Source organism: Psittacula echo (genome assembly GCF_963264785.1).
Source record: "Psittacula echo genome assembly, chromosome: 8".
Lineage (NCBI taxonomy): Eukaryota > Metazoa > Chordata > Aves > Psittaciformes > Psittacidae > Psittacula > Psittacula echo.
In genome coordinates this window covers 9,140,151-9,167,765 of record NC_137744.1, presented here as the reverse complement: position 1 = coordinate 9,167,765, position 27,615 = coordinate 9,140,151, and the positions used below count along the sequence as shown (strand labels likewise).

The window sequence follows — 27,615 nt, the reverse complement described above, 5'->3', positions numbered from 1 at the left end:
AAGCCATTTTGACCCTGTCAGCAGTGAACAGAGGTGGCACGGAAGTTCTGGGATGATATTCCTTGGAAACGTAACCTGACAAAGCAACTCGGAACCAGTGCACACTGGAAAAAGCCATGTTGGTCACTGACAACTGACTTTGGAAGGATCAGGGAGCCCCAGTGGAAGAAGGTATGAGTTGTCTGTCCTTAGAGACAGCAGGAAAAGCATATACTTGCACTTTGATCTTCCTGGAAGTCTGTACATAAGACCACCAAAGTCTATATTGTATTTTGAATGTATAAACACAGTCATCTTGCTGTCTGTGCTATCACTCAGGGAGTTTAAGGCCTCCACGCTGCTGATGACAAATAACCTGCAATTGTTCATCTCTGTTCCCGCGGGTGCTTTCCCTGACAATGGGATGACTCAAGTCAGTAACGGTGACTCCATGAGCACGATTTCACAATCAAATAATCAGTCACTTTGTAAAAAAGGGCAAATTTATGCAGCCACTTGGAAGGAAAAAGCAAAACGCAGCCTAAAATTCCTTTCATTTACAGTGGGAAATGAAGCATGAGTAAGGTGATTAAAACTTTAATTAAACGAGTCAAATCCACAGACCTGCACCCCATACAGGAGGAGGCTCTCAGAGAGACAGCGCAGAAGAATCCTTTTTCCACTGCAAGCCCATGGAACATCCCTCCTTGATTTGATCTCTAACAAGAAGTGATGTCCAAAAGCCCCTCTGTTTACCCTTGAATAAAAGCTGGGCCTCAGGAAAAAGTCTGGCTGATTTTCTCACTATGTGAGAAACACACATCCTTAGTGCATGCACAGATACTGAAATCTGAGCTTCATTACAAATGGGGAAAAACAATTGTCTAAATATGGCAGGAGAAAACCCCAGAGGAGGTTCTGTCTGCAGCCAAGTAAGACTTGAGTTTGGCTCCAGTCCTCAGTAATACCCCTTTCATTTGCCAAACACCATCTCCATTCTCCAGATGCTGCTAACATCCTAACACCACACTGCAGTCAAGTACCATCCCTGCTCTCCTTCACTGTATTATACGCTTCTTGGCATGTTTTCAATAGCTTTCCTAAACCCACATCCGAATTCACTCTGCTAGGTTTCAATCTCTTGCTGAGAGGCAGATAATCCACCCTTTGTCACGATGGATTGAGTCCTGTCTCCCAAAAAAGAACAACTCCATTTCATCAGAGAAAAATAGTTAGGAATGAATTTGTCCCTGCTAACAAGCTTGACTGGGTCAGAGCTTTGTGTGCTGGAACAAAGAGTTTAAGCCCCTGAAACATGTTAGTATTGTAGCAAGTATTCTATTCAGTCCTCTGCCATTCATATTTTAAAGCACTAGATTGCTTGTATTTTGTTAGATGGTGTCTTACACTATAGGAAGAGTACCTGTCAGATTCCTACAAAGCACTGCTCTGCTCTGCATCTAATTAGTATGTTCTCTTTCTGTTTCTATAATATACAAGAAGTCTCAGTGGTTGTACCTGTTTCCAGAGGTACCAAGACAGCAGCCCAGTTCAGCCCCCAGCTAACCCAGCACAGTGCCCAGGGGCAGACAGCATTCCTGGCTCTCAGTCCTTGATTCAGCCGTTCATGCAGAGCTTTAACCCAACAGGGAGCTCAGCGTACAATGGAAGCTGCTAAATAACATCCAGGAAACAACCTTCCCACTTGCCAGGGCGAGGAAAAACAGCTCCGTGTCCTCGGAGAAGCCCAGGGTCTGTGGTGTTTGAAGGCTGTGGTTTGAAGTCTTATATAGCACAGAACGGTATCTACAGAGATTTGTTTGAAACTAAACACGCCTGCTTTGGCCTTGCTGAAGCTTATCTCAGGGTCCCATTCCATGAATGTTCATGCAAGTAAGTTCTCAGTAACCCGGCTCTTTGCGAAAGTCAGATTTATCTCTGTTTTCCCAAGTGCAGGCAGCAAGAACAGTTTATAGGAGCATGCCTTGTGATGCTCGGAGGGGAGAAACAATGCCACGTCATGCTAAGACCATTAAAACCCAAGGAGTGCAGCTCAAATGGCAAGGCAATGAGCAAGAAGGCTGTGATGCTTCTCAAATGCATTCTTCGTCTCTCGGAAGATAGTTCCAAATCTATTTGTGACAGTCAGAATTGTAAAATACGGGCAGAATCCGTGCTCCCCAAGGCTATTTCTTGAGCAGCTATTTCCTGAGCATCCTTATAGTGAGAAAAACAACCTCGGAATGTCAAATTCATGCTTGGTGTCATCCAGGTGACCCTGGCATCAGCACCCCAGCAACGGGCTTGGCCATGCACATACATACATCATGTTGTCTGCTTCTGAAAGGACAGAACACCCAGCACCTGGGCAGGACTGAAACTGCGACTGGGTTGTACCTAAACCATCATCACAAGGTATTTTTGGCACCTTTATAACACTTGTAAAGGAAGCTCCTTCTCAACAGCCCCCCCCGCACTCCTATTGCAGGAGTGTAGCAGTGTGGGTGTTGAGTAATCCTTCACTCAGGAACAACTGTGTTTTCCTCAGCCAAAATGTGCTTTTTACTCACATTACACAGGAGTTCAGTGTTCTGTTGATGGGGATTTACTGTGCATACAGTGACAAACGGTGTTGTTCAGGGGTCAGCGCTGGGGCTGGTGCTCTTCAGCATCTTTGTTGGCAGCATGAACAGTGGGATGGAGCACCCTCAGCAAGTTCGATGGCATGAGATGCTGTCAACATGCTGGAGGGAAGGGATGGGATCCAGAAGGACCTAGACACACTTGAGAGGTGGGTCTGGGTGAAACCTCATGGAATTCAACGCGGTTAAGGACAAGGTCCTTCACATGGGCTGGGGCAATCTCAGGCTCAAATACAGGCTTGGGGAGGACAGGATTGCGAGCAGCCCTGAGGAGGAGGACTTGGGGTGTTGGTCCATGAGAAGCTCACCATGACAGCAGCGTCGACAGGAGGAACTCATGAGGAGCTCTACCCTCACCCACCATGGCGGCCGCGGCACCGCCCCGCGGGGCTCTCGCGAGATTTGGGGTGGGGCGGGCCGGGCGCTGCCCCGTGCAAATGGCGGCGCGGAGGCCGGGCCGCGCGGGCGCGCTGAGGTAAAGCGGGGGCAGGCGGGCGGCGCTGCCGCCATGGAGCACATCACCACGCCGAAGGTAAGCGGCCGTGCCGACCCGGGAGCTCAGCTGCTGGGCCCTCACGGTACAGCCGCGGTGCTTGGGGGCCGCCAGAAGGGCCGGGTGTGGGGCGTCTGAGGTGGAGTCCCTCGGGGGGTGGTGGGCCTCGAGCGGGGCTCTGGGCAGGGCCCTGCGTTTTTAGAGGCTATTTTTGTTTTAAAGTCGTATTTTTAATCAACGCCGTGTCTCTGCTTTCCTTCAAGGCATAGCTATCCGTGAGCATCACTTGCATTTTTTAAGCTGGTCATGGATAAGTCTGTAAGGTTTAAAACTACTTGCTATATCGGTAATTCTTACTGTATTGCCTTGTTGGAAAAGAAATACTTAATAAGGATGCTGATCAAAAGGTGGTTTAGGTTCGATTCATGTAAACTTGGTTTATATCAAAGTGCAGAGACCTCTTCAGTGTAAAGAAGTGAATCAAAGTGTGCTTTTTCAGTAGAATAAAGTGAAACAGGAGCTCTGGGAATGCTGTGCTCATGACAGCTGGAAGAATTGTATTTACTTCACACAGCTGTCTGCCCACAGTTGACTTCTTTAATTATTATTAGTTTTTAAAGATGCTGCTTGCTCTATTTTGTGGTTTTTTATTTACTATGATACTGATTTGGCGATGCTCCTTACCCATGTTGCCTAAGGGGCTTTGCTGGACCTGCTTGTCTCTAGGGGCCTGAAAAAGCGAAATGTTAGATGTAGCTATTATGTGTGCTGGAAAATGTGATGTACCAGGAGGACACACAGCCCAGACCTCTGCTCTTCCAGTTTATCTGCTGACATTTTCTATGCTTTATCTCTACTAATGGCCTCTAAGGAAGCTTATGTATCCAATACCCAGGACTAGTGTATTGTGTACTGTTAAACTGGTTTAGTATAATATATGTTTTTGGTTTTTTGTTTTCCATTATTTTTGCTTAATGATGAATAAAAAAATGCCATCTGTGTGCCTCAAGAAGCAAATAGACCTGGAGAAAAATCAAGCAAATAATGTACAATACTTAAAACCTCATGTTTTATTATGTTTGCATTGATGTTCTTAGAAACTGGTTCTATTAATTAGCTTAGTGTGGTTTATGAAGTGTACATGCATGCCTAAGAGGTGTGTTGGGAGAAGTAGCTACTAATACTTGTTTATGGGGACTGAGCAGTAGGAAGTCAGAGTGGAGGGGGCTGTTTCTTTTGGAGGAATACTGTGATTATACTGAACATGGACAGTCTTTCACAGCTCTTCTTCACTTACTATTTCTGCAGCCTTGCACAGTAATAAACTGTGATTGTCTTGGCTACACATCCAGTAATCCTGTTGCTCACACTGGTGCTAAACCCAGGCTCTTTGCTTAACCTTTTTGGCTTTTAATTGCTGGAGAAATAGATTGAGTTTATAGTATAGAGCTGAGTTACTGTTGTAGGTGACTTGAATTCCTGTATTTTTCTGTCTTACTTCTTGTTTTCTGTATTAGGAGTTAAATGATTGTGGTTCAACAGATACTTAGATATTTCCTCACTCAAAGCTAAACTCAGTTTTTCATACTCTTTCTATGTTGCAGGTTGAAAATGTGAAATTACTAGATCGCTACACAAATAAGAAGGCAGCAAATGGGACATTATATCTGACAGCCACCCACCTTATCTATGTAGATGCCTCTGTTGATGTCAGGAAAGAAACATGGGTATGTTGTGATACCTGGAGTCTGTTCAGATGTATGTATAAAAGTTACTTTATATCTCGTATCCAAAACAAACAGGTTTGTGAATTCCAATATTGTAATGGTCTTTTTTAGCATTTTGATACCAAATGCTTAACAGAAACAGCTGATGTTGAAGCTAGAACAGTAATGGAACTTGATATGGGTTGCTTACTGAATTAGTGCTAGTTCTAGGAACACAAAAAACTTGTTTAGTTTCCTGTCTCAAGCTACCAAACTTGAATGTACAGCTTTTAGAAGTGCAAAATTAGAACTGAAATTACCATTTTTTAATTAATTCTACATTAAAATGGGAATGACAAAATACATTGCATATGAGGGTGGAGGGAAGGCAAAGTGAACCATGTTAAACTGAGCTGCATGTCAGTCGCAAAGTAACTTATATACATCTGTACGTTTTCAGTCTTGCTCTTAGTTACCAGCCTTTGGGTGCAGAGTCTGGGTGTTATGTTTGTTTGATAAATATCACAGAGTCATTTTTTGCTCCTAGTTAGATGCAGCAAGCTTAAACAGCTGATGGTATTTAAAGAACTCCATATCTGCTTGTGCTGCTCATGACCTTACAAGTACCTTCTGAAAAACACTGTTTCTTTCCTGTTTTTCAGATTCTGCACCACCACATTGCAACTGTAGAAAAGCTGCCTCTGGCCACAGCTGGATATCCACTCCTCATTCACTGCAAGAACTTCCACGTGGCTCACTTTGTTATTGGGCAGGAACGTGACTGTCACGAAGTTTATACCTCATTGCTTAAACTCTCACAACCAGGTATTTAGGCCTTGCTAATCGCTGAAGTGCTTCAAGCTGGAAGCCATAGAGAGAGTTTTGCCTGCCAGACCTTTGGGTTTGTGGTGTCAGTACAGAAAGGGGGGGATGTGGAGTCAGAATCTGTTCCCACCACCAGAGATGATCAGTGAGGGTTGGCTCAGTAAGTAGAGTGCTGCTCTGTGGACTCCAGGGTGTTCACTTCCACATGAAATGCGCATCTGTTGTGGCAGTGGGAATGAGGCAGTGCCCATTGTCACTCATTTCTGTGCCTTGGCTGTTGGGTGAGTGTAGTTGTGCCCTTTCCAGTTGATCTGGATGCTCACAGAATTCTGGAACCCCACAAATAAAGCTTTAAACGTTGGCATCTTTCATTTGTTTCCCAACAACCTCTTTACGCTACTCTTCAGTGTTGTTGTTCACTTGTGCAATCCTCTGCTTCTCCCTGGCTGCTGTCACTTAGAGTCACTCTTAGAGTGTAAGCAAAACATCCTCAAAAGCCTGAGGTCTCTTCTGGCTTCAGCTTTTTAGTCCATCGTGGATGAATCTTCAGTCTCTTTGGTCTTCTTGCAGGACAGCATTCCACTGAGTTTCATACCTGGCTTCTGTCTGTGGCAGCTTCTGGTTTTGGGGTGCTCCTTCTATGAGCCAGTATTTGGACTTTGGCGTTATTATAAGGATGCCATTTGTAATTGCATTTTGTAATGGTGTCACTAGGCTAAGGGAAGGGAATTGATATCACCAGTATGCTTCATGTGCTGCTGTCACACAGGACTTCAATAGGAATGCTGTAGTAGGAATGTTTTTTGCCGAGTTTGTGGTTTTTTTGATGATATTTAGGCTTGGGTCTGTTACCAGAATGTCCCTAGTGCTCTGAGCTTTGGAGTTTTCCTAGGTCTGACATCTGGCAATTTTCTGGTGATGTTTAAAAGCTGTCAGTGTTCTTTCAGTTTTGAAAATCAGAGGCTTAATGTAGCATCTGGTGGCATGGGAGCTGTCACTGCTGAGGCTTCCAGCAGTTTCTTTTGTCTTACGGCTGTTTGTGTTGAGTGCTGTAGGTTTTCCTTTTGGATTTTTTTTTTTTTTTTTAGATTTTAAGTTCTCTTTTGTTGCTTTGAAACTCCTGTATGTATGGTTCCTTCATGGCTTTTTGTCAGAGCATATAATGATTTGATTTGCACATATATGATTGATGGCTATGGGTTACCTGTCTGGTAACCTGGCTATTTTATCAGACTCTGACAGGTTTCACTTTGGAGCACTTGCTGCCTTGGGAATCATCTGAATGAGTTATTGGTTGGATTTGCATTTTATGAAGAGAGGGAAGGAAATGGGGGTGGTGGAGATGGAGGGAAGAAGAAGTTAGAACTTGTCAGACACAGCCTGAAGCTTTTGTTGGGTCACAGGAATATTGAAGCCTTCTGTCAAGCTTTCCATGCGGCTCTGAACTCACTGTTGAGTGATGAACTTCAAGGTGTGCAAGAGCTGGTTTATGAACTCTGCACAGAAAATATGTCTTTTAAAAGATGTTTTCATTTATGGGTTAATCCTTATGATATAAATCTCATCTAACATGCCTATTGCAGTGACTTCAGTAGGAAATAATGTAATCAGGAAAAATTACTACTTTGAGATTTCAGTTAATTCTAACAAAATATTTTAGTTGTCTCCCTGTATGTGGGAACTGAGTATTGGAAATTACTGAGAATTTCAATATGAATTGTTGGTACTATCCTGAATGAAAACCTGTAAATGTGAGGCTTGGATGCTTAAAATTTCCCTACTCTATGTTGTTTTATTTTAAGGAGTGAGAGTCAGTCTTAAGTTTGGAGTAGTGAAGTACACAAAGTAAAGAAAGAAAACTTCTAACTAATTAATCTTTTTCTTTCTTCTTCCCAGCAAAACCTGAAGAACTTTATGCTTTTTCCTATAATCCTAAAGTGTCTAAAGAGAGCCGGGAGATTGGATGGAAGCTGATTGATTTAAAAGTAGATTACCAGCGTATGGGAATTCCAAACGACTACTGGGAACTAACAGATATTAATAAAGACTATGAGGTAATTTTTGCCCACAGCAGTCATTTAATGCAGTATCTCTTTTTTGTTATTAAGGACATGCAGCAGTCCTGGTGCTGCATAAGGTGATCCCTCAGGGGAGGAATGAGCTCAGTTGGCTCTGATTGAAGCAGCATCGTCTTGATGTGAAGTTAAGGATAAGGATTCTATGGAAGAACAGAACAGAGCTGCAAAGTCACCTTGGGTTGCTTTGATTCCCCTGGCAAAGTACCAGATACTTGTTTTTCTAGAGGAATGTCAAACCATCTGTTACAAAAACTTGAAGTACCCTTTGCTGCTTTTGGCATTTCCAAGCCCTGTCCCACCAGGGTGGTGGCAGATGTGTAGAAGAGAAATAAGTGGCAGCAGTTTGGCTTGGTGGGGAATGAGGCAGAGTGGAAAGGGACTAGATAGGGAAGGGAAGAACAGTAGCAGAAGTCAGGCAGTTTTTTATTGGTTGGTTGGATCTTCTGCTAAATCAGGGCAGTTTTTCATTTCAGTCCTAACTGGCTGCTGCTGTTGTTGTTTTCTTCTTCTCCCCTGTAAAGCCAGATTGGATCTAAACCACATAAAATGAAAGCATTTTTCAGCAAGCTTACTCAAACTCATGCTTCATTTTATTTCCCTTTTTATTTCTTCTGATGCTGTGTACTGTTGGAGCTTTCTGTCTAAAAGACAGACAGCTCTGAGGAAGATACCAGTATATTAAGGCCTGAATCACTTCCTCCTGCTCTCTGTTCCTTTTTTTCACAAGCTTCCTTTGCTTTTGTGGTTTGGGTTGAAGAAATACAAGCCTGTGCTGTCATAATTGACTGGTAATTTTAAATGACTCTTATCTTTGGATGCCTGAATTGAGATACAATGTGAGAAGTGCTTTTTCCATTAGCTGATTAGGGCATCTGAATGTGAGCGTCTGAAGTATTAATCACTTTGAAGCTTTACTTGCTAGTATGTAACTCTCAAGTGCCAGGGCTTTAGAATTTCCTGAGGGTTTCCAACTTAAAGTTGTCAAGCCTAAAGTAAAGCTAGACTTGGAGAACAGCCTATCTGTCGAGTAGCTTCTGCAGAGACTGTACTTGTTCAAGGAAAAGGGACAAAGCTGGTCTCTGAGGATGCTGGAAGCTCATTTCAAGTTGAATAAGAAGGAACTTTTTAAACACAGTTGTTCTTAATATAGCTTTTTGTGACAAATCAGGAACTTTTCATAAGATTAATGGATGTAAAGAACTTTCTTTTATATTGTGCACAGTGCAGTCCATTTTTTTAAGGTTCAGATGCAACATTGATTGTTTTCTTCACCACACTGCTTTATTTTGCGCCTATTCCTGTGCTGCTTTTTTAAATGCATCATAAGGGCTTGAAACTTTAGTGTTAGGTACACTACAGCAAACAATCTATTCCTCTTGTTCATAGATGCTAGATCAGAAGCTAAAGATGAATTTTTCATGCATTTTGAATTCTAAGCAGTAATACCTGGATTTTCTTTCTTCTCACTTAGGTTTGCAACACGTATCCTCCAGAAATAGTGGTGCCTCGAGCTGCTAGTAAGGCAGTGGTGATCGGGAGCTCACGGTTCAGAAGCAGAGGGCGGATTCCAGTGCTTTCTTACTTGTACAAGGAAAATAATGTTAGTTGTTCACTGTCTGCTGTCTTTGTTGGGGAGTGAGGGTTCCCCTTCTTTTCCATCCCCTTTTAGTGAAAGGAAAAGCTGAGGTAATTATTAGAGCAGATTAACTTCACGTTTGAGAACTGTGCTTCTCTTACTGCCTTTAATACTGGCTTGTTCTGAGTCACAGAATAAGCTGGTTAAAGGCAAACGCTTGGGACACATCCAGAGCTGTGCAAAAAGCACAAACTTTCTAAGCTTCCTGTCTGGAATTTTTTTTAATCAGCTTTCAGCAGTGCCTTGTTACGTAGGTTTTTTAATCTACTGTTTGCAATATTGAGTAATGTTTTAGCAAGATACATATTAACTCAGCTGGATTTTCTTAGTGTTGAAGAGGAGGAACCACCCTGAAATAAACCCCCACCAGATCAGAATAAGTGAAGGGTTCTACTGAAGACCAGAATGTGCATTTTTAACTTTGCTGTCTCAGCATGTTTTAGATGCAGATGTTAGGAAGATGCTGTCACAGTCAAATGATTGTTTTCCTGAGGAAGTGTGCCTTGACCTGGGCAACTGTGTGGAGTTGTGCTGGCAGCTGTTGGAATTTCCCTAAAGGATACTCAGTGTGGTTCTGAGCATGGCACAGTAACAACTGATAAGCAAAGTTGTGGAAATTAATGGTTTGGACCATAGAAACCAAGTAGAAAACATGAGAAGTGCTAATATTTGGGGTACTGATCATAATGCAGAGCATAGTGGGTTTGAGAGCACAGCACTGAGGTTGCAGCAGAGCTCAATACTTTCTTAAGATTCCCAAACTTGTAGCTTGGAGAAATGTTCCAGTAATATTTCTGTATGTCTATGGAAGTAGGAGGTGAAACGTGAAAGAGAATGGGACACTTAAACCCAACAAACTGTGTTCTTTGGGACAGTGCGGTAGAGACCATGTGAAAGCAAGCAAAGGTGAGATGTTGTATGTTGCAGGCTGCCATCTGCCGCTGTAGCCAGCCCCTGTCTGGGTTCAGCGCGCGCTGTCTGGAGGATGAACAGATGCTGCAGGCCATCAGAGAAGCCAACCCTGGGAGCCCCTTCATGTATGTTGTAGACACAAGGCCAAAGGTATCTTCATGGGGTTTGTGGCTACTTCTAAAGCTTGTAACTGAAGTAGTAATGCTGTTTCCAGTTCATTCTTTAATAACTTTTACACTGCATTAAGTTAAATTGTGTCAGTCCTGAGTCAGGAATTCAGAATCAGGCTCCTGGTTCAGTGCCTGAATGTGATGGATGCTTGTGCATAATAAACCAGCAATGTTAAGTGCTTTCAAGAATGTTGGCGTATTATGGGCTGAGGTGAGGTTTGTGTGAAGCAGCTGGCAGCTTTGAACAGCTGAGACAGTGAAGCATTTTCCTGCAGAGAGCTGGTCCTTAATACATTGAGTTGGAGAGAAGCCTTTAGGATTCAGATCCACCAGACTGAAGTGCTTTTGTCATAGACCTGGGAAGGAGTGGAGCTGCCTGGAGTTTGATAACAATGGAGAAAAGCAATTCCTCCTTTCTTTTTTTTTTTTTTTTTGCTTTTGTGGAAACACTTGTGTTCTCATGACGTGCAGCTTGGAGTTCAATACAATTCTGATCCATAGCCACTGTCTGGGGCTAGAACTTCTTTGCTGAGATGTCTATGTAAGAGGATATTGAAGAAAGATTAAATCTGTACTGACTGTCTTGAGGGACTGGATTCAGAAACCAACTGAAATGATTCCTGTAAGCATATTGATTGGGAGGCAAATTAGAACAGGAGGATTTTCATAGTACACAATTATTTAAATACAAAGATTTAAAAGTGTTCTGATTATTTTAAAATTGAGCTCTCTGAGAACCTACTTCCCTGTTCAGGCATTGCAGTTATCTTATAGAAACTATAGATTTAGTTAAATTATGGCATGGGCAAGAAGGGAAAAGGTCTTCCTGGGAAGATGAGGAATGTTTCACCTGGTGGTCTGAGATGTATTTTGGCTTTTTGTAGTGTGACATTTCCTAGAGAAAACCTATTCTGTAATTATGTGGGTATTTATAGCAATAACTGCATGATGTTTTGGTTCAGACACCTTCCAGTATCGTGGATGTTCTACTGACATCTATCATTGATGGCAGTATTGTTCTAAAGTATTTGAAGAAGGGAGGAATTATAATTAGTCACATTTCTTCTTCTAACACAACGTGTCTTGTGTGGTAGAACTGAACCACAATGATTGTTTAGTTATTCTGGAGATGGTGCTACCATATCTGACTCTTCCTTCTCTCTGGATTCAAATCACTCCTTCCCAAATAAATATATGGGGGGTTGAGGTGCTTCTTTGAGGTTTTTTGGTCGCCACTAAAGATTTCATGGTAGCTGTTAGACTGGCTTGGGTGACTGTTAGAGCAGCTGGCTTCTTTTCGGCTTCTTTTCTGCAGCTCCAGTTGGTTGCTATATTCTTTCTGCTCAACTTGAATATTTCTGTTTCCCTCAGGTGGCTTTATTTCATCTGTGCATGTATGTCTGTGAAAAGCTTTGGGATTCTCTTATTATTTCTGTACCACCATGTATGTACGTTACTCATACAAATGGCTTTCCTAGTTTTACTTTCATATGCTTCTGTCTGAATCTTTTGCATAGCTTCACACTTAAGGCAGACACAATGTCTCTCTGCCTGTTTTGATGACAACAGTATTGTGAAACTGGGCATGGTTTTCATGCTGGCCACCCTAAAAAATCCTGTCCTGGGTCTTATTGAATCTCTGCATATGAACGATGGCTGGAGACAGTGGCATGGTTTTAGTGAAACAGCTGGAAATAGTGTCTGGGAGGTGGGAAGTGCAGCTGAGGAATGCCTTTGTTCAGTGTATTTTCTGGGAGATCTAAAAAGAAGGACTTGCAAAACAGACTTGTTTATTTGTGCATATTGTTTGCTGTAGTTTTCTCTTTTCTCTTGTTCCTGTTCCCTTGCCTGTGACAGTTAAATGCCATGGCCAACCGAGCTGCAGGGAAGGGCTATGAGAACGAAGATAACTATGATAACATTCGGTTTAAATTTATCGGCATAGAAAACATCCATGTGATGAGGAGCAGCTTGCAGAAACTGCTGGAAGGTGCGTGCAGGCCATGCGACTGGCCACTCTTCTTTACCCCTGGTCCAGAAAATGTGGATTTCTTATATGTGCCAAATTAAAAGGCTGGAGAAATACTCCATTGTACTGTTATTTTGTGAGTTATCGAAAGAAAACTGACATAGGTTGTTGAAGAAATGACTTTCTGGGCATTTGGAAAGTTTGGAGCAGTTCAGTGTTAAACAGTATTTCTGATTTGAAATTTTGGCATGATCTTCCAAAGACTTTAATCCCCTACATACACGGTTGTTTTTTGATTTATTTCTGATTGCTTTAACTGAACTTGTATTCAATACATCTTAATGGTTAAAGACATGTTATAGTACATTAAAATAGATATTAAAATGCAGAGTTGCTCAGATAATTAAGCTGCTCTGTGAGACTCTGAGCTTAGTGGGGGAAAAATGTGAAGCAGCACAGAAGAAATGCTGACCTGAGCTGTTGCAGATCAAGAAGTGAATCAGGCCTGTATTCTCAGTAATGTAGTTTTGGAGAGGTTCCATCAAAGGTGAATGCACAGCTTGGATCACACCAGTCTGCTCTGCTTGCTGCTTTCCAGCACTGCTACTGTCCTTGTGCAGAGGGGATGCTGCAAATCATTCTGCTTGGTCCCTGTGATTAGTTCTAATAGAAGGGCTGTCATTCAGAGTACAAGTGTAATATTTTAGTGAGCAGCATAATGGTCATCTTGCCTCACAGTAGTAGAATAATTGATGCTACCAATTGCCAGGTGGCACTGCAGGACCCATGGTGACCTTGGAGAAAAATGAGGCTATTCACACAACCAAGCCATTGTCCTAATGACAAGTACAAGTCCTCAATTGCCTGTTTTGGCAGATTTATTTGTGGTGGAAGAAGAGCAGAATAAATACTTGTTTACTCCTGTATTCTTCTCAGACAGTGAAAAAAACCTTAGTGGTGCTTGCAGGCTATTGAGCTGCATTACTAGAAGTATTTTCTTTGCTGGGTTTCAATATTGCATCTGATTTGCCTTCAAGGTTTAACCTGTTATTTCTCTCTCTAAATCAAAACTCCTTCCTTCATGTCTTTGGTCACTGCATGTTAGTGGTGGTTAGATGTGTGTGTGAAGGTGACTTACAGTGAAGAAACAGTACTAAACACTTTCTTTTGCTGGAAAAAACCTCAGCTGAAAAAATAATGAGCTACCATTTAAAAAGAGAGGAGGAGGAGGATATTTTCAGATCCTCAGGTTCTCTCATAGCTAAAAATTGCTGGTTTGTGTATGTAAGTGTGGAGCCAGTGGTTTCTGTGTCCTTCAGATAGGATGTTGCTGAGAGTGTGGAAATGTGAGCTTTTGGGATCTCCTAGGCTCTGGTGCTGTGAAGAGATAATGAGGAGGTGGGAAAAAGAAAAGGATGTTGTTAATGGAATGTCTGCTAATTCCTTTGTTTGTGTTCTCAGTGTGCGAGATGAAGTCCCCCTCTATGAGTGATTTCCTCACTGGCCTGGAGAACTCGGGTTGGTTACGGCACATTAAGGCTGTGATGGATGCAGGTGTCTTTCTTGCCAAGGTAAAACTGTACTCTGACCTGAGGTGAATTAAGTATGTATTTGTCTGTTATGGACTGCTCCAAGGCTGGAAGATGTCTCTGGAGAGAAGGTGGGAACGCATTGCTGATCAGGTTGGCCTCCGTTCTCAAAACCAAGCCTGCAGTTGGAGGACATCGGCAGAGCACCAGCTGGCTCTCCCCTAGCCACTTCCTGTGCCTAAACTAAATGCCATAGGGGTTGGGACATTGTCCTATGCACTGCATTGCCACTGTTTGTTGCAGTTGTCTAGGCTTTATTAGAACTCCTTTGAAACAAATAAAGTCACAATGCCAGTAAGTGACCTTTCTAAATGTCTCTGACATGGAATTACCAGTGCAAACAGCTAACAACCTTGTGCTCATTAGTTACTGAACTGCTCTGAACTGCTTTAATTGAGGGATTGTTTAGAGCAGGTTGTTTTCTCCTGGTGCTGTGCAGTGTGGGCACTTCTAATTTTGATTATTCGACAGAGTCCTCATTTCTTCAGAGCACATCAGGCAGAAGGAGAAAAGTCACCAAGGCATGTGGCTCTTCAGTGATAGTAGAGGGCGGGCAGGCAGCATGTGGCGAGAGCAGAGACCTTTTGTACGTGTTGCCTTTTCTCTCTTCAAGTTTTCCTGTGTAGCCAGCAAGAAGCTATTTAGTGTTTTTCTTCTATCACCAACACAAGGTGTGATCCATATGAGAGGAAGTTGGGCTAAGCTCTTACAATTTTTCTCGAAGTCTCTTATCCCCATGTAGCCAGTTATTATTCTTTACTTATCCACCAAATTTTTTCCTCAGAGGAGGAAACTGAAATTTCTTGGCCTTTCAGAAAACTCAGCATTTTGAGATCAGAGGGTCTTTGTTTCTTGACAGCCTATGTTTCCTTCAAGGCACACCATGGCATTGTATTCTGGTTGGGGTTTCCTGTGGGTTGATGGTGATGTGCCCAGAACTGGTGCTTTTCCATGGTCTGGAGGGGAGATGACAAATTTTCCTCTTGGGTTTCAGGCCAGTCAGGTAAATGCAGCTGAAGGGACAGCCATATTTAACTACAGGAACACACTGAGAAAGCTGCTCAACTTTTGTGTGTGGTGCTTCTTGACAGGCTGTGAAGGATGAGAAAGCCAGTGTGCTGGTGCACTGCTCGGACGGGTGGGACCGCACAGCGCAGGTCTGCTCCCTGGCCAGCCTCCTCTTGGATCCCTTCTACAGGACTTTTAAAGGCTTCATGGTAAGAACACAAACATTGGAATTTCAAAACCAAAAAGTGTTTCCTGGGTTTGTAAACAAGCCATAATTGAATGTTTTGGGCCACTTCCTGGAACAAACAGTAGGTGACCTATATAAAAGCAGCTTTGATTCTATAAACAAGCTTTAATTACTCTGAACAGCATGGGGACAAAACACACTTGATCTACAGTTCCCAAATCTTTGTTTCCTTGAATGTCCATGGCAGAGCCACTAATGAGATTTCAGCAAGGGATAAGAGAGCAAAGGATGCAACTCTGGCAGCAATCCACAAAAAAGTGGTGAAGCAGCTTGTCATTTAAGACTGTCTGAGTGAATGGCCTCTTACCTTCTGAGATTTAAAGTTGGCTGAGCTCATTCTTGTGCATGGGGCAGCACATAACCTGTATATCAGGTAAAATCTGTGCATTGTTGAAGACCTTTTTTAAAGCCATTACACATCAATTTGACCATTTGCTTCTACTGTAGGCTTCTTATTTGAAGCTGGCACTGTATATACAGACCAATAGGTGACATTATCCTTCCATTCCTGTGTTGTTAAATACCTGAAAGGCTGCTGCTCTTTCTGAGCAGAATTCCTTAAAAGAAACCCTGAAATCAGAGCAGTGCAAGTTCTGCCTTCTGCCTGTGAGTTGTGCTGCTGGGATTGTTTCCTTGCATTCCATGCTTTCATTACTAATTATTGTTTTGGGTCTGGATTATACTGCAGTCTTTTAACAGTTAAAATGACTTAAAGTGTGAAACATCTGCCTGGGCTTTGGCTGCACTCTGGCCATTTCTGTATGAACTAAGAAATGTGCTTTTGCTTAGGAGAAGGAGCAGTAACTAAAACAAACAAATGCTTGTCTGTCCTCTGAGCAAATAGTTTATATGCACAAATCCCAGGAGAGTGCTTATTCCTCAGTAAATACAACAGAAGTGTAAGGAATGGGAAAATTTGAAACGCAATATGACTTCAAATTTCTTCTTTTTTGTTCTTTAAGTCTCTGGATGATGGTATCAGGAATTTACCTTTAAATCTGACCCTGCAAGGCAAGTAATAATGGATTCAGTATCAGGCATGTGTTTCCTTATGAGACGTGTTTAAGGAAAATAGTGCTTCCTTGTTGTCTTCTTACACGTAGCACAGGCATTCTGTTTAAAATAGAAAGAACTATATTCTGATCTCATCCTGAGCTGCTCAGTACACAGCTGTATTTCTTACACTCCTATTTGTGTGTTAAAGATCTGTTGTATTCCAGTTGATTTTATTTTGCTGAATATCATGATACTCTGTGTTTGTAGTACATAGTGATTATCTTAACATACTAACACAAATTTTAGCTCAGTGTGTTTGTATATTATTTTAGCAACATAGAAACTCCCTCAAAATAGTACTGGACTTTCTTGAAATAACTTGTGATTTCAATAGTGATATAGTGCTGGTAACTGGATAACTCTAATCTATAAACCACTATTACTGTTTTCACAGGCCTCTCATACCAGGAGGGTCAACATGGTTGTCGGCCCTGTATACGTTAGCATCAAAGTCTTCCTTTTGCTTTTTCTAAACAAAGTAATGCTCTTTTTCTCACCTCTGTTTTGAAATTGAAGGTCCTGATAGAGAAAGAATGGATTGCAATGGGCCACAAGTTTTCACACAGGTAAGAGCAGCATATTATGGATGCAGTGACTCATTGAAGGCTTGACAGGGAAACTAATGCAGTGTTTTCAGATTCATGAAAAATGTTAATGAAAATACAGGACAGAGGAGAAAAGGTACGGAAAATACTGGAGTTGGTGAGATAAAGCCAGTATCTGCTGGGATTATTTCATCAGTGCTTTTTTGTTACTATTACTTTACAAAATCAAACAATCTTGAACAAATTGTTTGAGTTCTGAGTGGTTTCCTACCTGTAAAATCATATTCACATTACATGAGGAGTGCTGATGTTCTGGCAAGACATGTTGATACTTCTGCAGTCACCTCCTGGAAGAAAATCTCAGCTCATTTACCTTTTACCAAGTTCAAGGCATAAACTTGAGACCAGTTTAGTACTAAAAACCCATTTGACTTGCCATCCCTTAAGCAGATTCCTGTAATTGCCTACATCTAATAGGGTTATTACCTTGATTTTATATTTACCACATCATACGCAAACATCATGGCATAGGCTCAGGGATTCCTGCTTCACAAATACTTCTTGTGATGCTTGCAGCAATGTTACGTGGACTCTTCCATGGCTAATTTGACTTTAGAGAAAGGGACATGGCACAAATCTCATCACTCCTAAGAGTTATCCTTGGGAAACAAGTAATGAAGGTGGCACACTTGAATGTGCACTTGCTGTAAGAAAAAACACATGGGTTTTTTTTCTGTCTCTGCAGAATAGTTTCTTATTCTAGTGTGAAGAAAACTTCCCAGTGGTTTAATGGTGAGGGAATTGTTTTTTGTTGTGTGACACAGGATTTACCCTGGTTTATTTGCATCTCTCTAGGTGTGGCCATTTGGATGGTGACCCCAAAGAAGTCTCCCCTGTCTTCACCCAGTTCATTGAATGTGTGTGGCAGCTCATGCAGCAGTTCCCATGCTCTTTTGAGTTCAATGAACGTTTCCTTCTTGAAATCCATGACCATGTCTACTCCTGCCAGTTTGGCAACTTCCTTGGGAACTGCCATAAGGAGCGTGAGGATCTGAAGTGAGTTGGCAGATTGGCAGTTTAGAGAGCCAACAGTCTAGAAGTTTCTTTAAAAGTCAGGAAGAGGGCAGGTTTGTGTGTTTGTGCTTTCAATGTAATTGTGGATTGGTTAAGGGTAACCTTGTCTTGAAGGATGCTTCTGTTCTGGAGTGTGAAAACAATTTATAGATGAATTATATCCCTGAAGACAGATGTTTTAATTTCGGCCAAAGTATGAACTTGCAGATACGCCTTTTGACTGGATCGAGTCCATTTTAAATGATTATATATTCCTCAGTGATATATCTTGTGCTTATGAAATGAATGAGATGCTGTGCAAAAATAATTCTTAATTCCCTTAATGTGATTCTGGTCAGCTCAGCCGGAGTTATTAATCCCTTTAACTTCATTCTTTTATTGATAAGCTGTTATTTGTAATTGACAGAATCTTTGAGAAGACCCATTCTCTGTGGCCTTTCCTCTTACAGAAGAAGCAGGAATTGAGAAATCCCCTGTACAAAGGATTTACAGCTTACAAAGAGCTTCAACCTAACACACTCCCTTTCAGTTTCCAGTAAGTTCCTTATTTAAGGAGGAAAGAGGGGCATTTCTTTCATTGTAAAGTAGATCGGCAGTTCAGGTTTTAAAAATTCACTGATGAACATGCTTTTTTCTACCTTTCCCCTCCATTCCTCATCCATAAACTAGGAGTAATAGTGCACAGGTAGCTGCTAAATAAGTGTAGGTAATGTAACTTAAAATAAGACTTTGGTGTTGAGAAAGAGGGTGAGGAAAGGCAAGGAAAAGAACTTCAGATGTAGATAGACCCCACACACCCCCTGGCTGCTTGCTCTGCCAAATTTGCATGATAGTGGTTGGCAGTTGTTAAAGTTCCTCCTTTCCTCACTTTTTATATATATGTATATATTAAGGAAGGCCTTTAAACAGGAGTTTCAGTGCCCATCACTCCCAGGCTCTCACAGTCAGGTAAGGCATTTCTTGTTGCCATGTCTCTCTGCTTGCCCAGGGTGTTACAGCTGGAGTGGTTAGTGCTGCTTTGTTTCTGCCTCACTCCTGGTCCCTGCTGAGGGAGGGATGTAAATGTGTTTTAAAGTGCTGTGTGTGGTTACTGGCAGGCAAAAGGCTTTAATAACAGCAGAGCAAATTGAGGGCTTGAGGGTGAGCTCCCAAGCCTCCAGTAAGTCTGCTATTTGGAAAAGCATGTTTTCATCTTAATGCTAATACCTGCTGCCAGCTCATGTGGATCATAACCTCATAATACTTAAATCCTTAAAAGTATTTTTAAACTGTAAGTATTTACGCACTGATGCTGAGTTTTCTAATCCAAGGCTGTGGCAGGTTTTTAGAATGTTACTAATCTTAATTGGTTGAAAATTTGTTTCCTAAACAGCATCTAGTTTGTTTGTTGGCCAGTAGTGTACAAATAACTGTTTGATTCCCTTTGCTTGCCCTGTCCTTGAGGTTTTGGTGTGGGATGTATAACCGCTTTGACAAAGGAATGCATCCAAAACAGTGTGTGCTGGATTATCTCCTAAACTGCATGAGCCAGAAGATGAAACTGGAGGACAGTGCATCTGAACTGGAAAATGTGAGTCCTGAATCTTAGTAACACTTTACATCACTCAGTGGTTTTGGCAGATATACCTGGGGCTGAACACTGGCACTGAACAATGGCTTCAGCAAGCTGGGCAGAGCGGGGCAAAATGAGGGGTTAAATGCCATTGCTGCGATCAATAGTTTTGATTTACACAAAATTCTCATCTGCTAGGTAGAAGCTGTGGTAGGTCAGGTTCTGTTGCAGGTTCCTGATGTTCTAATTCTCTAAATGAAGCAGTTTTAAAAAGAACATCTGGGTTTCAACTCTACTCACATCAAACTTCAAGGAGAGAAGAAAAGAATGGGCCTGATTTTCCCCATGTAAATAATATGAATATACAAAAATATTCCTGTTTTCAGCTCATCCCCTCATGTTTCTTTCCTGCCTTCTTAGTCACAAGACAGAGATACTAAACAGTGGAGTTACTTAAGTTGGCTTTCATGCAATAGCCAAAACATAACTGGATGGTGTGGGCTGAATTAGCCTCTGAAAGTGGCTACCTCAGATTTGAAATGTTTTGCTAAAGCAGGGTTGGGAATCTTGCACATTTACTACTTGTGTTCTGTGGTACTGGAGGGCAGAGATCTTGTGTCCAGAATAACCAATGTCTTTCCTTCAACCCGGAAAAATAAACAACCACACACTTCACGGTGTGGGCAGCTCTGATGAAGTTCTCCAGGGAGCTGTATTTGTTTGTCTGAAGATGCAGATCTCTACTTGGCAGTGCAAGTCAGAAAAGAAAACCAAAAATAGTCTGGTCAGTTTAAGCCCTGCAGTTTTGCTGAGGGGAAGGAAGAAGAGGGGCACTTGTTATTTTGGTGTTTGTCCTCTGGAGCCACCACTGCACATAAAGTGCCCTGCTCCCTGGGAAGTAGAGTATGTCTTCTGTTTTCCTTTTCTTCCATACACAACCTCTGCTTGTCCTTCATCAGACTGCCTTTATCTTGACTCACAAGGGTTTTTCTATCTTATTTTATCCCCATGTCATCTTGCTGAGAAGGGGAGTGATAAGAGCAGCTTGGTGGGTGCATGGAACCCAGCCAGGGCCAACCCTCCACAGTCCTCTACAAGTGCCTGCAAGGAGAAGTGTAGCTTTTCTTTATGCTCAAGGCTCTGCCCACAATCTCCTTTCTACGTGTATGGAAAAAAAGCCCCAAATAAACCACAAACCAACCAGAAAAAAACCTAAAAATACATTAGTGAGAGAGTCACCTAAAAATATAGCAATGAGAAGAACTATCTGTGTCCTTTGGTAGGTTAATGTGAGTGCTGAAAGCTTTATTAATTTAATAATGATTGGATACAAACATGTAAGGATCTGTGCTTGTGTACGTCAGTGCTGGATTGCAGAGCTGAAGAAGAGACACTGGCACAGGACTGTTCTGTTGGCAGTTGATTTTTGTATATCTCTGGCATCTGGGAATAGCAACTTCCATTAATTTCCTTTTCATGTCATTTTATCTGTGTAGAAACTTCCTTTCCTCGATGGTCCTTTGCCCAGTGAAGGCTCCTCCTTATCTAAAGTAGGACATACTACTTCAAAAACACCGATGCTCAACACTCCTCAGGGTTATGAAGGGGAACCACCTCCTGTGCTGAGCAACGGTGCCTTGATGGGGGATGCAGATGTTCCATCAGGTGTGGACCAAAAGCACAAAGAGAACCTGTCTCATCACCGGGACCTCCAGGATCTGAGCGACACCCCTCATGTGTTGGACTCTGAAGTGAAGGGTGGAAAACCTCAGCACCACTGATGAGCTCTGAAAACTGATTTCGATGAACCAGGCGCTTGTGGTGGTGAAGCCTGAGGGGGCTGTGCCCCCAGGAGGTGCAGACCCCTTATCCATGGACAGCTGAGCGTGAGTGGTGTGTTGACAGGGAGCTGTGCTCACTGTAGGGCACGCAGGCTGCATTTGGTTTGGTTCCCATCGTTTTGCAGCTGAAATGAAGATGATGGGTACAGAGCTGCCCAGGAGGCTGCCTTGGGTTTGTGCAAACGTGATTGCTTACTGGAAACACAATGTGTTTAAGGTTCATGGCTGCTGCCAGTACTTGGTGTTTCAAGCTGAAAGGAATCTTGGCCAATTTACATGGGGCTTAGGAATTGTATGTTGTTTACAACTGGAGTAGGAAAGATACAGTCCAGTTACTCTCAGTGATGGTGCGAGGTCATCTTAAAATGATAAAAATGTCAGTTCCTCTTAAAATAACATCCCCCCCCCCCTTTCTTAGCTGTGAATGAATCTGCATGGACCCTCACCCTGTGGCAGAACTGATTAATTTTTTGTTTCCTATGCATATTTGTTAAACAAAACCAAACCCCCCTGTGCCTTTCTATGGAGAACTTTTAATGTCTACCCATGCAATGTTCTCTTTTTATTACTGTAGTGTAGAGTGTAGTGTTTGGTCGTCCTTGCAGGCAGTATTTTTAAACCAGTTTTTTTACCTGCTCTGGCTTCCCCATGATCTTTGCTGATCCCCTGAGTGCAGTAGCTTCCCTCTAAGCTGACCTTTCAAAGGATAAGGACCACATTTACTGACTGAGAGGGCAGCAAGCCACAAGGCCTGTGTAACCTGTGGCTTTGTGACAGAGGGAGGATGACAAGTGAGAAAAGATAGGGAAAAAATTGTATGGATTTTATTATCTCTTGGTTTATGATCTTGGTTAAATTGAAGCAAGAGAGTAACATAGTTTGAAGTTGGAGTCGATGTGCTCTCCTTATGTCCATTGACAAGGCAGTAGTTACAGATCAAGGGCGTTTTGCTACTGAAATGGGGTCTCAAATAGTTATTTCACATCATGTGCTGAGTGATCATAGTGCAGGTTGTCTTGGATGTTAAAATTACATGAACCTTGGAGATGTTTTGTCTGGACTGTCTCATGGCAATGAACTTTGTACTTCCGTGGAGCTGGTGACAAAACCTAACTTGGGACATGTCCTGTTAGTGGAACACAGAGTGGTTATCTTGGCTTGTGGCTGTGGCTCCAGCTTGTGCTCACTCTGGCTGTTAGCACTGCTTGGTTTTCTTAGACTGCAGGAATCTCATCTGGAGACACCAGTTCAAAGTTGGGGTTTAAAACTGAAACCTATATTCCATTTATCCATAAGTCTTGTGGAGAAAGAGGGGCTTGTCCCCTGGGGAAATGGTTGGTCAGGAAAGCTGTTCCCTAGTACTTGTTCTGGGCAAGCTTCTAAAGATGTGCTTTACTTAACAGAGTTTCTTTGTGTGGCTTCACCCAAGATGCTTTGCTGCTTTCTTCTGGATCTTGATGTTTCAATTAGATGCTACCATTAGGTCTTAAAACCAGGGCTTTTATGAAATTTTGAAAGAAACTATAAACATTTTCTAAGTTAACCCTCCCAATCTGCAGTGAAAAGCAGAAACATTCCACTATAACAGCAGAAAATGCAATAGCCATTGTTCATGTGCTCATGTGGTGAAATGACCAGGTTAGCTTCAATGTTCAAGTAGAAAGGAGAAAACCAAAACTCCTCTGAGTGTCTCACTTTGGGTAAGAAAACAGATCTTTTAAGAATATCAGAAGACCCCAGGAAAAAGGGCAGTACTTGAAAACAGAGGTTTCAGTGCCTAGAATGGCAAAGAGAAACTGGTTTTTAATGTGCAAGTTTGTCAATTTTAAAGCAAGGAATGTAGTTGTTTTCAAGGTAGAACTACAGCGCGTGAGCCATTTAAAAACAAAGCACAAGCAGGTCTGGTTTAGGATTTTAATGATGTTTGAAATTTGTTGTGTGGCTGCATATCAAGAATAGTGCATCATTCAACAAGGATGTATCTCTTTTGAAGGGTACACATTTCTGAATGCATCTTTTCTTTATCTCAAGATGAGCATCTGCTCTTGAGTCTCTTTGCCCTTAAAAAGAGATCTATGAAGCTCCTAACACCGAGTTACTCTACCAACCTTTTAAGTTTGCCATATCTGTGTACTCCTCAAGTGAGGAGATTGTACCCCAAGTGTTAATCCAGCTGTTCCTGTTACCCAGGGCTGGGGATCTGTTGTGATTTCCAGTGGAGGGTACTGGGGAGATAATTTCCCTTTGCCTCTTGGTAGTGTAAAAGCTCCATTTGGAGCACTTTGGTTTGGAGCCCATTTTACATGCATCAGCCCTGTCTTTCCTTTCTAGGTGGTAGAAAGGTAGTGGATGGTGTTCGTAGCTTCTCAAATAGAGAGCTCTGAAATAGTAAATGGGACCAAGACTGGCACTTTCAGGACCAGTTATTCTGGATGTCATCAGTCCTTGTAACATGTTCTCTACTGAAAATTAGAGATTCAGACCTGCAGTGAATTTGACTGCTGAAGGACTTGGACACACCACTGGTTAATCGTTGTAGAAAAGCGTTTTGCAGAAGGTTTCTGTACATGTTTACATGTTGCCTTGAGTTCTGAATTACCATATATTACCTTGGAGAAAGTATAATCATCTTTGCTTATTCCTGAAACGTGATGCTGACATCTCCACAAATCCTTCTTGACTACAAGATTACTACAGGTGCATAGAACCGTGAAAGATTACTCCATATACTGAAAGTATTAGTAAGCTCTTAGTAATCTTGCTGCTTTTGACTTCAGTAACAAAACAATGAATGACTTTATACTTTGAAATGCAAGACCTAGCCAAAATAAAAGGGTAATGTCTGTCTTTTTAAACCTCTTGGATTTAATGTATTAAAAATCATTCCTGCTGGTGCTGTAAATGTATGGAGCTGGAAAACATTCCAGTGTTTCCTGGCTTTCCATGAGCTTATTTCTTTGCAAATCAGTTACCTGGAAGCTTTTTAGTTTTGACAGTAACTCTTGGGTGTTTCAAGACCAAAAATGAGAAGCTGTTCCAAGTGCTGCAGCACATCCTCAGGTCTCTGCTCATCTGGATTCCTTCCCAGAGCCTTGCCAGAGCTCCATGTTTGTTCCTCATGGAGCGTCCTGCTGACAGTGGCAACTGACTTCATTATATGTTCCCTAAAAGTGTTAAAGGCAATGTAAATCTGTTTCATAGGAATCTTCTTGGCAAGCACTGTGTAGGGGAAAAGTTCCTGTAGCTTGTTTGTTCTAGTGGAGAATCCATGTGTTGTGCTGTTGAGTGAACAATGCAACCTGCTGCTTTCCATTTGGATTCCAAGAACTGGGAAGGAGAAGGGATCCTGTTTGCTCTGTGTAAAACTCTTCCTTTTCTGGAGCACCTCTTGCTTTACCAAGATACCCCATGGCATTACAGTGTCATGCTCTACCTTGTATTTCTCTTGCTAGTAATAGGTAAAGCGCTGCAATGGGCAAGTGCCTGCAATACTCTGTTAAAGCTACTACTTGGAAGTAGAAGAGGGGCTCGTGTATCTTTATTTCTCATTTGGAATCTCTTAAAGTGAACTTCATAATGCTGGGTTTATAAATTGCTTTTTGTTCTGCATTTGCTGCCTGTGGTAGGGAAAATCCAATTGGTGCTGTTTGGTTTACAGGAGGAAAAAAAAGGGAATGATTGGTTTGTGTGTGGAGTTGTAGTTGGCTCTTTTTCATGGGAGAGAAAAAGCAGTTTGTTAAATCCTGGAGGTGTAATACCTTGTGGCTGTGTGTCCTGTTCCTGCTCTTAGTGAATGCCTTTCATTTAAGTACTTAGAAGAAGATTCCACCTGCGATGTGGGTGCTGCTACCCTGTGAAGATGGGGAAGGAGGCCTCCTCCTAAGTACCTGGTGAGCTTCAGTGAGCTCCTCAGGTCCTGGTGAGGGTTCTGCTGGGAGCTTGAAGGTGCACAAAGCTTCAAGAGATCTACACTTCGAGTTGGTCTTTGCTGGGTTACAGCTGGAAATCTGAAGTGACCCGTGCCTGGTGGTGTGTCGGGTTTGGAGGTGGTAAGCACTTAGAGGGAGCACTCTGGCGTCTAACAGAGCTGTAGCACCTGCAGGGGGAGGCATTTAAAAGAGCTCTTGTGCCAGATGTTCTTTCAGTTCACTTGTGGCAAAACTGGTCTTTGGGTAGCTTCAGTGCCTGATGTTGTGCTCCCAAAGGGATCACTTGGCACTGCTCAGTGATGGATATTCATGAGTGGCAATTCAAAAGGTGGCTGCTGCTTTGCTCTCCTTCCCTTCCCTACTCTTTGCTCTGAGTGCTGGGTCGTGCTTCCTATGGACCTAACATGTTATTCCCTGTACCACCTATAGGCACTTCCCATGCCTCAGGATGGAGCAGGGATGAAGAATCTGTTCTGAATGTAGTAGTTTTGTTTGGATTCATACACAGTGCTTGACTAACTGGATGAGGAATGTCGCCAACCAGGTGATGTTGAAATCCATGTCTTCATAAGCATCTTCAGCACTAGGAGCAGCCAGGTCAGTGCCGGTTTGTCAGTGTAGTTGGTTCGGGCAGGGATCTCAATGTCCTTTTGGCACCTCTGAACTACAGAGGCGATGCAGGAGGGTAGGTGACAATGGTTGGTGCATATCTCATTTCCCTGTGTATATTCATCTGTATTTAATGTAGCAGCATACTACTGGAATAACTCAGCACTGGATCTAAGTCACATGTAACTGAGCACACATGTACTTTTCCTGTTGTCCACAAACTGATCTTTGTAGGAATGTTCCCAAAACTGTGTGGTGCTCGGCTGGAAACTGTCAATGTTTGTGCTGTTTGTTAGTCTCTGGTTTTGTTGGTGTCCCTGTTGAGGGGCAGTTGTATAAGATTATGGGTGATAAATCCCATGTTGTTGAATGTGCTGCAATGGCTGTGTAAGTCCTTTTAGTTCATGCACTGCTTAGAAACGCCTGTTGTACCATGTTTAGGGGAGCACTGTCTCCTTTTTCCTCTAAATGTATTTGTTCCATGAAGTTTCACTTGTATTACAGTTTATTTTTATTCCCTATGGAAATAAACACCCTTTTTGAAGTAAATGACTCCTCTGTTTGATGGTTAATTAAACTCAAAGCAGAACTTCACACTTGGAAGTGTTAAAGACTTGAGTAGTGAGCTTATCTTAAAATGGGTCTGGGCAAGCCCAGACACAACTACAGGCTGGGGAAGACTGGATTGGGAGCAGCCCTGGGGAGAAGGAGTCTGGGGAAGGAGGTGTTGGTCTGTAAGAAGCTCTCCATGACCCAGTAGTGTGTGCTTGAGCCCAGAGAGTTGGGCTTGTTCAGCATGGAGAAGGCACCTTAAGGAAGACACCTCAAGGAAGGCATCTCTAGAGCAGCTCCCAGTGCCTGAAGGGGCTACAAGAAACCTCGAAGAGGGGCTTTGGACAAGGGCCTGTAGGGACAGGACAAGGGGAATGGCTTTAACCTGGCAGAGGGGAGATTGAGATGAGCTCTTGGGCAGAAGCTCTTCCCTGTGAGGGTGCTGAGGCGCTGGCACAGGGTGCCCAGAGAAGCTGTGGCTGCCCCATCCCTGGCAGTGTTCAAGGCCAGGTTGGACACAGGGGCTTGGAGCAAGCTGCTCTAGTGGAAGGTGTCCCTGCCTGTGGCAGGGGGTTGGAGCTGAATGAGCTTTAAGATCCCTTCCACCCAAACCTGTCGGTGATGCTGTGATTCCACTTCCCTTTCTCTCACAGACCAGAAGCCAGGTGACCTCCCTGCTTTTGGAGGGACTGAGTGCAGCACTGCTCAGTGTCTTAAAAAACAACCCCCAAAAGTCATAGTGCTGATGAAGTTGTATTAAATCGTAGTATCTTCTGTATACTTCATTACTCTGATTTTTTCCTTTTTTTTTTAATCAGATTTTTCTTTATATATTAAAGCCCAATTTCTTTTCAGTGTTTTCCTCTTCCTGGAAAGCTCTCTATCAATCACTCATGGATAAATCTCTGTACAGGTGGCTCCAGGCTGACCTTAAAAAGCTTTCTGAGAAGCAAGGAGACCTTTCTTCTGGCCTGCTGTAAGGAATCAAGTCTGACCCATGTGGGCATTGCGTGGTACCTGGTGAAGAGATTTCTTCCTGACAGCTTTGAGTGAAGAATTTGCAGTCCATCTGCTGATGTTATCATCTAAAAATGCTCCTTTTATCCAGTTCTTTTCAGTCAGAACTTCAGTTGTGAGTAAGTGGGGTTTTTTTGAGTGCAGACAAAGTCAGGTGAGAGAATCCTCAAGGAAGAGACAGATCCC

At 42.6% G+C, this 27,615-nt stretch overlaps 1 protein-coding gene across 4 annotated transcripts; it reads left to right on the top strand.

Annotated features, from left to right (window-relative positions):
- The first annotated feature begins 3,041 nt into the window (after window positions 1-3,041).
- MTMR8 (myotubularin related protein 8) lies at window positions 3,042-26,563 on the top strand. Of its 4 annotated transcripts, none has more exons than XR_013957545.1 (15): window positions 3,042-3,153; window positions 4,719-4,841; window positions 5,483-5,645; window positions 7,542-7,699; window positions 9,195-9,323; window positions 10,287-10,421; window positions 12,299-12,431; window positions 13,872-13,981; window positions 15,091-15,216; window positions 16,827-16,876; window positions 17,711-17,911; window positions 18,336-18,464; window positions 19,373-19,499; window positions 20,978-25,371; window positions 25,681-26,563. XR_013957545.1 is itself a non-coding variant. In XM_080624749.1 (14 exons), exons 1-14 carry the CDS (start codon window positions 3,130-3,132, stop codon window positions 21,260-21,262), a joined length of 1,893 nt encoding a protein of 630 aa, XP_080480875.1. In that variant the 5' UTR covers window positions 3,042-3,129; the 3' UTR covers window positions 21,263-26,563. The 4 variants fall into 4 exon arrangements, 1 of the variants encoding a protein (XP_080480875.1); XR_013957546.1 differs by lacking the exon at window positions 25,681-26,563 and adding an exon at window positions 18,823-18,877 and having other exon boundaries at window positions 20,978-21,117; XR_013957547.1 differs by lacking the exon at window positions 25,681-26,563 and having other exon boundaries at window positions 18,823-19,499; window positions 20,978-20,994.
- Window positions 26,564-27,615: the final 1,052 nt, after the last annotated feature.

Bases quoted from the DNA above. Each gene is read 5' to 3' on its own strand.
- MTMR8 (XM_080624749.1), top strand. From the start codon at position 3,130: ATGGAGCACATCACCACGCCGAAG. The intron at 7,700-9,194 runs GTAATTTTTGCC...CTTCTCACTTAG, and splicing joins ATATTAATAAAGACTATGAG to GTTTGCAACACGTATCCTCC. The intron at 9,324-10,286 runs GTTAGTTGTTCA...TGTATGTTGCAG, and splicing joins ACTTGTACAAGGAAAATAAT to GCTGCCATCTGCCGCTGTAG.